Raw genomic sequence first — 10,906 nt, 5'->3', positions numbered from 1 at the left:
ATAGGAAAAAAAAGTCTTAAAAACCAGTTGGTATAAAATTATTTTTCATCACAACACTTCAATAACTATTGAGAGAAATTAAAAACAATAAACTATTGCTCAAAAAGACAAACCACTCAATTTTTTAATAAAATGAAAAATCAACTAGAGTTCCTGCTTTCAATTTAACAGTAATGAAATATCAAAAACCAATTTGAAATGTAGATATTGTTCTTAAATTGATAGATCAAATATTAATGCCTTAAGTGGGTCAAATACTAGTGTTGAAAAAAAATTAAATTAAATTTGTTTCATGTATTATTATTTGATTAACCCAACCTTCCTGGGTTTAAAGTTTTAACAAAATATAATATTTCCTGTTGAGCACACAAATGCTGTAAGGGCCTAATTACAAGAAAACATACAGAAGAGCAAGAAGTTTGTGTCTTTCTTTTTACTCTTAGTACTAGTTGTGTAAGTGTGGGGAATACATCACACTAAAGAGACACTTGTGTACTCTTTTCAACAGCCATTTAGGAACAGCACATAGGGACCTCACGGTGATATGCGCTATATAAGAGTGGATTTATTATTATTATTATCATTATTATTAAATATTTGTATGCAAGGCAGTAAATAATGAATGCTGATTGTAATGCGGCAATATGGCCCTTTTTGAATCCACGGCTTCATCTTTGGGTTCGGCTTCAGGCTCCGCTCTCTCATCTGAAGCCCTGAGCACCTTAACGCAAAGCACGCACAATATTGTCAAAACAATCGAGGGGCCAAGCTAGCCTGAGCCGTATCTAGAGCCAAAGACGTGGTTTCGCAAAGGGCCTCAGTGCTACATGGCTATGGCAGGAACAGCGATACATAAATACCCCAGATAGTGTTCGCTATTCCTATTGGTGGAACACAAGCATGTCCAAGGGGGCGTTTCAACATGATATAAACACGGATAGAAGTGTTTAAACATAGGCGTGGCGCGCAAGCTTTACGCTTGGCGCTAATTTATGAGTAATGCAGTAAATACGCCGGTAATCGACACAACCATTAGTGTGCAGGCGCGTACGCATTGGTTGATCGTTGCGTGCATTTTGATGCTTCGTGAAAAAAAGCATGAGATCGTGTGAGAACTGAAAACTTACAACAAATTTTCGATAGATTTTCAAAAAATTTTATGCTTTTTAACAAAAAGAGGCGTTTATGATTGGGAATAAAAGAGTGCCGACTCGGTCTTGAACATTCGTTTAAAACCTTGAAGGGTCGTGGCTGTGCGATAAAGGACCAAGCTGAAGGCACGGTCCTACACTGCATGGAACTTACCCTGCAGTTTTTAAAACAACCAGTCAAGACTGAGACACCACTCTTTTATTCCCTTATTATACACAGTGACCAATCAGGCATGTGTGGGTGAAGAATAGTATCAAAATCCTGTACAGATTGGTGGCTATGCCTTAAAGACAAATAGAAAATGCTCTCTAGAGATTTCAAAAATAGTTCATAAATTACAACAATAATTACTGATCAAAATATCGAGGGATTTATAGAGGTAATCCACAATCTATGCAATGCAACATACCTGACAAAACAAACGACCGAAAGCTTGAGCTTAATTAGTCATCCAAGTCATGAGAAAATAGAAAGGAAAAACAAACCCTTCTACGATTTCAAACATTTGGGTTTTGTACTGAGGACGCACAAATAATTACTGATCTACTTTCTCAAAAAAAGTATATCATTTCATGTAAAAAAATATCATGGGAATTTGTGCACTATGACCTTCACAGCTTTATTACCTTGCATATTAGGGCAAATCTGTGAACAACTTTATATTTCAAAGCTTACAAATATTGTACACACCCGTTTGAAAACAGGGATTGGTTCACTGTTGTTAACCAAGCAGACATAAAAAGGTCGGAATTCAAATACAGGTCTGAAATTTCTCGTCCCTATAAAAAGCTCTTACAAGCCAGTTTTGAATGTTCAAGTCCAGTTCATGTATATTCAAATTAGTATAGTTTCTGTTGATGGTGTTCTGTGCTATTTCTTTAGTGTTCTGGTACCTTTTGTGTATTTAGAACACTGTATATAAAATAAAGCCTTTAATTGTCAAGACTTTACACCTCACAAGAGAGCAAACATCCAACTAGGGAGGTTATTTTCTGGCGTTGTAACTTAACAAACACCCCCTAAAAATGACCACTTTAATTAAAAATGGAACCTAAACAGCCTCTCCACTATGAGTTACAACAATACATGTATGAAAACCACGTCTAAAACAATAAACTACTTAGTTATAGTTTACTGTGCTGTAGGTATAGTCCTAAGGCATCGTAGCAGACCAACTGAGGAGGGACTTGGTGGTTAGAACAAGCCGCCTTGATGCCCTATCAAATATACCACTTAAATAAATGGAACCTACATGAGCTCTGTACTATGAATAACAACAGTACATGTACGAAAACCACGCCTAAAACAATAAACTACTTAATTATAGTTTACTGGCCTGCGGGTATAGTCTTAAGGAATCTGAAAAGACTTGGTGGTTAGAGCAAGCCGCCTTGATGCCCAATCAAGTATACCACTTAAATAACTGGAACCTTGACAAGGTCTGCACTAACAACAGTACAGGTATGACAACCTTGCTAAAACAATAAACTACTTATTTATACACCAATCCAGGCGCGCACCGGGCGCGCATGTGTTGAGCACCGTGCGCCATTTGCTGTGGTGTCTTCAGTGCCTACATTATGCACAAAGACACCGCAGTTGTTAATTTTTTTCAACAGAGGACGCTACCAATTTTGTTTTTGTTTTGCGGATTGGTCTTTAGTTTACTGGCCTGTAGGTATAGTCCTGAGGCATCGGGCAAGACCAACTGAGGACGGACTGAGATGAAGAATATTTGAGGTTAGAACAAGCTGCAGGACTTGCCGCCACTATGGTAGACTGCAGAACTTGCCACCACAAGGTTGTGGGTTTGAATCCCCAAGCTAGCCGCTGATTTCAAAATGACTAGAATATTAAAATTACTGAAATGCAATTTCTTGATTTGTGCGATTCATAATCATAGACGTTAAACAGATGTTCGTATGAAAGAAATTGGCTGTTGCCAGCTTGGTGTTATGTCCCCTTGTGGGAGTTTGCCGAGTTCCCTTGATGGGAAGATCATCTAAACAAATAAACAATAACACAGCACAGGTTGTTGGCTTTACAGTGTCCTGGCGTCGTCTATTCTTTCACTCGTCTTAGAATTGCTTGATGAACCACGGGAAGAAGAGGGAGAACTGGAGACCACAGAAGATGCCAAGCACTAAGAAGAAGACCATCATTGATGCGGCCTTGCCTGCCCACTCTGGAGGTACTCTCCTACAGAGAAGAAAAAACAAACAAATCATTTAGTATCCTCAAACCATACTTGACTTTCCAGCAAGTTGGCCAGAAATCTGAAATCATTCAATTGCAAAGGAACAAGGAATCATTTCAAAAAGCTGTTAAGCATACAGCCGTTGATTTCGCCAAACTCTTCCTAACTTAGGATTAATCATAGGACTTAGGACGAGTTCAGTTCCGCATCTAAATACATGGGACGCATTGAACCCATCCTAAGTTAGGACGGGTGACTCGTCCTAACTCGAGTTAGGATTAATCATAGCGTTTCGTGAAATCGGCAGCAGAATTGCTTAGCAGAAAAAGGTCTTATTGCTCAGCAGAAATGTGTTACCAGCCAAAATATTGTGAGATGTATGGCTAGTTCCCAACTAATATTTCTGCTGAATAACTAGTTAAAATTGGTCCTTGCTGTGCATAAAGCAGACATCAGCAAAAAGTGTGCCCCCACCATGAGGTGAATAGTTTTTTTACCAATTATTTTTTGTTGATGTAAAAAAAAACAAAAAAAAAAACCAGGCCCAATTTCATGGCTCTGCTGAAACCGCGCTTACGATCACCATTCTCCCCTTGCACAACAAGCGTTGAATTTATGCACTAGCCTTGTAACCGTAGAAAGCCTAGTAACATGGAGTACGCACAGGCACAAGCTTAAGTTCCCTGCTAACCTGTGACATATGCTTGACGTAAGCGCATAATTCCCTGCTTTCATAAGCGCTGATTCTTTGCTTTCAGTAAGCAGAGCCATGACATTGGACCTCGGTATGCCATTAAAGGAACACGTTGCCTTGGATCGGACGAGTTGGTCTATAAAAAGCATTTGAAACCGTTTGTTATGAAATGTATATGGTTAGAAAGATGTTTTAAAAGTAGAATATAATGATCCACACAAGTATTTCTCAAAATTGCACGGTTTTCTTTTTACGTCGCGAACTATCACGGTCGGCCATTTATGGGGGTCAAAATTTTGACTCCCATAAATGGCCGACCGTGTTTTTGGACGAGGTAAAAAGAAAACCACGCAATTTCGAGGCATATTTGTGTAGATCATTGTATTCTACTTTTACATCATCTTTCTAACCATATGCATTTTATAATAAACGGTAAAAAAACGCTTTTCAAAGACCAACTCGACCGATCCAAGGCAACGTGTTCCTTTAAGATTCTGTTTAGAAATCAGAAACCCAGACTTACTGTGGTCCTTCCATCATGATGGCCGTCTTGAAATACCCGTTGGTGATGGACATTATAATCATCAAGCCGATGTAGACGTAGTCGTTAAAGTACACAGGGATCGTTCGTGAGTCCGGTCTGTAGTTACAGAATATGAACAGAACGAAGAACAACAGGCGACCAACGGCCACGATCCATGACTTATTTGGGAACGGCTGCGAGAAAAGAGGGGAACAGAAAATGACATGTAAACATCATTGCAGTCTTGTGACCTGTGGTATACAAAACTTCTTCCAAGTTAAATAACACTAAGCCTGAGATAGGAATAATGCAACTGACATCCCCCCCCCTTCCCCCAGGAATAAAAGAGACTTTTAACATACTAGGCCTGAGATCAGAATAAGGTACTTTTCAGAGTGGTTTATATTATATTTCCATGTATTTTTGTAAATGGTTAATTTTTAGTGTAATTTGTATATAACATAATATTTTTAGACACGCAAAACCAAAACGAATTTCACTGTACTAATATTTGTTTTTTTTACAAGTGACAATAAAACATTATTCTAAGGTAACTGACCCCTGCTTTGTTTCAAGGAAGAAAGGAGACTTACTTAAATACTGAGCCTGAGTCAAGAATGACAGAACCAAACCCCCTCCCACCAGTAGGAAGAGACTTTAATACTAAAATACAGCACACACATCACAAAGTTGGCATCTAATGTAAATAGCACACATAGTCTGAACAGATAATTAAACAGTAACGAACATAATATCCTTACTTTGCATTGGACAATAAGTAAAGCACAACACAAATTAAATGCAGTAATTACAGTCAGCTGTTCAGAGAGAAAGAAATGTATAAACTCCATTGTCACTGCTGATGGACTAATAAGAGTTAACACAATAGAACAATGCATTATAATCAGTACAGGCCTTCACTAAATTTACAATTTGCAGCAACACAAAATTGGCAGTGTTTCGTTGTACAGAATAATACAGTAAGAATAGAAAAACAACAGATCATCATTCAATATGCGCCTTGAACACCCAGCAGGGTGGATATGTGCGCATTACAAGTCTTATTATTATTATTATTATTATTAATATCAATATTCATTAACCACACATACATGTACACACATTAAAAATAAGATTCAACGGGTAACGAGTACAAATAAGTACATAATCATGTATTTAGGCAACAGTTTTAAATGACAAAACCACAATTGTTAAAACGCAATAAAATACACAAGTCATTGCATTAGTTACAATTAAAAGACTTTGAAACTGTGATGATTAAGTCGCCAACCTGAAAATAAAATGGGAGAGAGGCAAACACGCGAAATAAATTAATATTTGAATCCTACAGGAAATACCTATTTATATTATGTGTATTTTGTATGTTTTATGCAAGGGCATAAAAGCTCCTTACTATTATTACTTTGCAATAATTCAAGACAACATTACACAACTCACAACGTCAACCTTAAGAATTTCCAGTTGGTTGAGTTTTTGAGATCATGCCCATAATCCGAAGCGCCTGCAATGTAAAGGAGTGTACAATTTGATTCAAATTTTGGGCCATACAAACTAAGGTTTTTTCTAAAATCTTTGTCCTAACCAAATGTCTTTGAAGTGAAATGTTTTGGTTTGCGGTAACACCATGTGTGTATATCTACTTGCCAGGTAGAGTTGTTCTTAGGGAACTGTCTTGCTTTATTCTACTGCCGTGGAGTAGAAAATCGGAGGTTCGGGAGACTTCTCAGTTCTGAAAAGAACTGTCCTGCTTTATAACTATTACCAGGAGTCTCCTGACGATGACTAGAGCAAGCTAGTCGAAACGTTGAGACCAATTCCGAACTGACTCCGCGGCAGTACAGTTATTACGATCCTACAAGCTAAAGTAGTAGTCCAGTCAAATTTCTATACCATCCGCTCTGGTAATAGTTATAAAGCAGGACAGTTCTTTTCAGAACTGAGAAGTCTCCCGAACCTCCGATTTTCTACTCCACGGCAGTAGAATAAAGCAAGACAGTTCCCTAAGAACAACTCTACCTGGCAAGTAGATATACACACATGGTGTTACCGCAAACCAATATATATTAAGTGAAATGTTTTGCCGTACTGTTGAAAGCTGGTGTAGGGGTCTAACCAATGGTGTTATTGCCATTAATTTTAAGGCAGATCAAAAAATTTATACTTTTAAGCAAGGGGTCGACTACATGAAACCGTAAGTAATAGAAAACCTACGGGTCCGTTTAGTTTGCATTGGGTGTCTTGTAGCTACTTGAACATTCCAAAACACTGGTACCCAGACTGCACCATGTATTGATTTCTCTACAGTTAAATCACAATCTTTCAAGCATAAGTAAGCTGTCCATGATGCAATCTTCGTCTAGTACTCACCCATTTGATCAAAGCAGGCACCATACTCCCGACAAAGTCCGCCATGTTGAAGATGAAAAAGCAGGTCAGGGGAGTGAAGTACATTTCTACAAAAAAAAAAAAAAAAAGAGTGAGACACAAAATTGGACATCATGTTTAGGAGACAATCTGAGAACGTAGATTGGCAACATTTAATGGACAGTGTGAACTTAATGAGTAAACCTTTTTTTTTTTTTAAACTGTTCAATTGTAGTTGAATACAATCAAACTTACTTGTGAAAATTTCATTTCAAAAGGCGGTTGCGTTCTTGAGACATCGCTGAGTGAACATGTCCACACAGCAAGAATAACTCCTGATAGGAATACACAATCCAATGGACAGTAACACTTCTCAGATTGGTAGGATTTGAAACATGCACGGTGGAAATAAGATATTGACCCATTTCACCTGACGTCATCAGCAAAAAAAAATCTTGAATGCGCCATACTGGTGGGCAATTTCACTGTGCGTTTTCATATATAACTCTATGCATTGAGTATGCTGTGCGGTATGCAGTCAAGTGGGCATTTTAGGCGACGTGGCGTTAATACACGTAAACCTAACTGCCCACCAACATGGTGAGCGTAGCATCAGTCGCCGCGTGTGATGCGCGTGCACGGGGTCAATAGAAGAGTTTGCGGTAACACCATGTAATGACTATCTCTAAATGAGTAGGGGTGGTTCTGAGGTTAACCAGCGGTTCTTTTCAGAACCACCCCAACTCATTTAGAGATAGTCATTACATGGTGTTACCGCAAACTCTTCTATAACTTCTCAGATTCAAAACTTGGAGTTAAAAACTTGTATATTTTTTTTACAAAACCACATTACTTTGAAGTGAAATGTTTCCCAAAATGTTTCCCACTCACAAAAGCTGCTGCAGACTTCCAACAAAATGTTTTTAGTGCCAAAAGTAACCCAAGCGTAACTTTAAAAACAAAGTTCCAGTCCATACAAGAAAGTCAAGTTTGGAAATGTTTTCACCAAAGCTACTTACTGATGAAACTGGAGTGGGGTTGCTCCATGGTGGATTGCACTCCAATGGAGAATGCTGGAAATATGGACAACGTGACGAAGAACAGCAGCCACACACTAAACGCATCCAGCTTGATCTGTAGGAATACATCAACAGAACTGATCATTAAGCAAAAGGGGTATTCAAAGGGGATATTCAAGGGGGTCTAATATTTTTAAGGGCGAACAAACCACGGGTGAGGCTGTATGGAAATGAAAAACATGAAAGTTTGATAACATTCTGTTGGTCTGAAGATGGCATTCTCTAGACAATTCGGATTTTATATTTAATACCAGGTAACCATGCTGGCACCAAGCGTACTTAGAACAAGGCATACCATAGACAAGGTTTCCCTGTGGCAAATGGTTCCAAACATGTTTTAAAAGTAGAATGTAATGATCCACACAAATAGGCCTTGAAATTGCATGAACTTTACCCGCCAATTTGTTGAGTCAAATTGTTGACTCCACAAAATAGCTGACCGTGTTAGTTCGCAAAGTATAAGGAAAAATATGTCATTTTCGGTATTTGTGAAGTTCATTATATTACTATGCTGGCACCAAGCGTACTTGGCACAAGGCATACCATAGACAAGGTGTCTCTGTGGCAAATGGTTCGAAACACGTTTTAAAAGTAGAATGTAATGATCCACACAAATAGGCCTTAGAAATTGCATGAACTTTACCCGCCAATTTGTTGAGTCAAATTGTTGACTCCACAAAATAGCTGACCGTGTTAGTTTGCAAAGTAAAAGGAAAAATGTCATTTTCGATATTTGTGAGGTTCATTATATTATACTTGTAAATCATATTTTTAAGCATAGTGTACGCATTTCATAACAAACGGTTTCAAATGCTTTTTATAGACCAACTCGGCCAATCCAAGATACCTTGCACCCTTTAAAACATAAGCTGGTTCTATCTTACCCTCTTGAAGATAAGGATGAGGGGCGGGGAAGCTGTGTCTAATGCCTCCTTCTCTTTGTCAGTCAGTACATTCACGGTGTTGTTGTGGTGCCACTTAACAAAGGGCTGTTGATGATTAGAAAATAAAGCATACAACGGGTAAAACAAACTAATGATTGTTAATTGAGAGGGCACATCATGAGTTACAAGGTAAGATAATGAAGATGTATTGGGCACCAGGTGTTTTGTTGTACAAGGCAGTGGAAACAACCAAGAGTGGGAACCATCAAGGTAATGCACCCAGCGGGCTACGTCACTAATGCCCCACTTGGGTCATGCATCTTTGTAGCACATCATGATCTTTGTAACACATCTTGCGACTGTTTCTTAAATAAACTTTACAATGTATTACCAGGGTAATAACAAACACAATTGTCTGTGTCCTTTCTGCCCCCCCTTCTCTCTCTCTTTACGTCTCTTTTTCATGTATTTTCACTTGCCTGCTTCTGCTACACAACCTATACCTGTTCATCTGTGTTGTGTTGTCATTTTACCTTAGAGAAAGAGTCTGCTAGGGTCTAAACATCTGAACTATAAGTATTTTTTTGCAACGACAACATTTTTCAAATGGTTGTTAAATTAACAGTGGCAGTGACGAGACCGCTGCTACTCAATTGACCAATCCATTAGGCTCCGCTCCACAGGTAAGCAAGAACAGGTGAGCCTCTCCAAAGCCATTCTCCACAACTCTGCCAAGCATTTATAACACACATGTTTGTCAGACTTTATTTTGTCAGACTTTTGGCAGCGCAATGGGTTGTGATTGGTCAATACCGACGGGGCGGAGCTTAAAGGATCGGTCTACTGGACCATCAGCTGCAATGTTGGAATAACTTACCGATCTGTAAGCAATGACGAGGCATATGACTGCCAAGAACAAGACAAATACTGCACACAGGAAGTATGCAATGGCTGCCGTCTGCAGAGAGTCAGTGGCTGTTTAGAAACAATCACAATTAACAGGTTTATTAATTGGTCTTGTTAAATATTACATCCACAAATTAACACAAAATAAGGCAGTCTGTAAACTTGGGTCAAGAAACAACAATGGTGCAATGCAATATCATTTTAAAAACACATCATTGTCAATATCTCCATTGAGATTTTTAAAAGAACAATACAAAGCAAGTATCAATAATTGCATCAAGAAGTTCAATATGATAAACACATTTCTGTGTAACAAGGCAATAGACTAAGCAAATATAAATGGAATCAGGACCACGAAGTTAAAAATCAACGGCTTAAATTTCTACACATACACTGAAAAGCAAAGAGAGACACAATTTAAAGCACTGCAAGAATTGACAGCATTGAAAAATTATACACATTTTCAAAAGAAATTTCAATGCAAAGAAACACACATATTAAAGCATTAAAAAAATTGAAAGCAATGAAATATTATACACATTTGTTATAAGGAACTGTAAAGCAAAGAGAGTCACAATGAAAGCACTGCAAGAATTGAAAGCATTGAAATATTATACACATTTGTTATAAGGAATTGTATAGCAAAGAGAGACACAATGAAAACACTGCAAGAATTGAAAGCATTGAAATATTATACACATTTTTTAAAAGAAATTTCAATGCAAAGAAACACACATATTAAAGCATTAAAAGAATTGAAAGCATTGGAGTATTATACACATTTGTTTTAAGGAATTGTAAAGCAAAGAGAGACACAGTTGAAAGAACTGCAAGAATTGGAATATTATACACATTTGTCAAGCAAAGACACAATTTAAAGCATTAAAGAATTGCAAGCCATGGAATATTATACACATTTGTTATAAGGAACTGTAAAGCAAAGAGAGACACAATGAAAACACTGCAAGAAATGACAGCATTGGAATATTATACACATTTGTCAAGCAAAGACACAATTTAAAGCATTAAAAGATTTGCAAGCATTGGATCATTATACACGTTTGCAGGAGTTAATGTTAAACACAA

The 10,906-nt window shown here is 37.8% G+C and overlaps 1 protein-coding gene across 1 annotated transcript in view; it reads right to left on the bottom strand.

Annotated features, from left to right (window-relative positions):
* Window positions 1-566: 566 nt before the first annotated feature.
* Window positions 567-10,906, bottom strand: part of LOC139946538 (equilibrative nucleoside transporter 1-like) — a 35,346-nt gene continuing 25,006 nt past the window's right edge. The window contains exons 9-14 of the mRNA XM_071944237.1: window positions 9,792-9,889; window positions 8,915-9,019; window positions 7,971-8,085; window positions 6,955-7,040; window positions 4,567-4,760; window positions 567-3,351 (exon numbers count right to left, since the gene is read on the bottom strand). Of these exons, the coding sequence (XP_071800338.1) occupies window positions 3,231-3,351; window positions 4,567-4,760; window positions 6,955-7,040; window positions 7,971-8,085; window positions 8,915-9,019; window positions 9,792-9,889 (719 nt within the window). The 3' untranslated portion in view covers window positions 567-3,230. The remainder of the gene's footprint in view (window positions 3,352-4,566; window positions 4,761-6,954; window positions 7,041-7,970; window positions 8,086-8,914; window positions 9,020-9,791; window positions 9,890-10,906) is intronic.

Source organism: Asterias amurensis, chromosome 1, assembly GCF_032118995.1.
Source record: "Asterias amurensis chromosome 1, ASM3211899v1".
NCBI lineage: Eukaryota > Metazoa > Echinodermata > Asteroidea > Forcipulatida > Asteriidae > Asterias > Asterias amurensis.
This window is presented reverse-complemented; position numbering and strand designations above follow the sequence as displayed.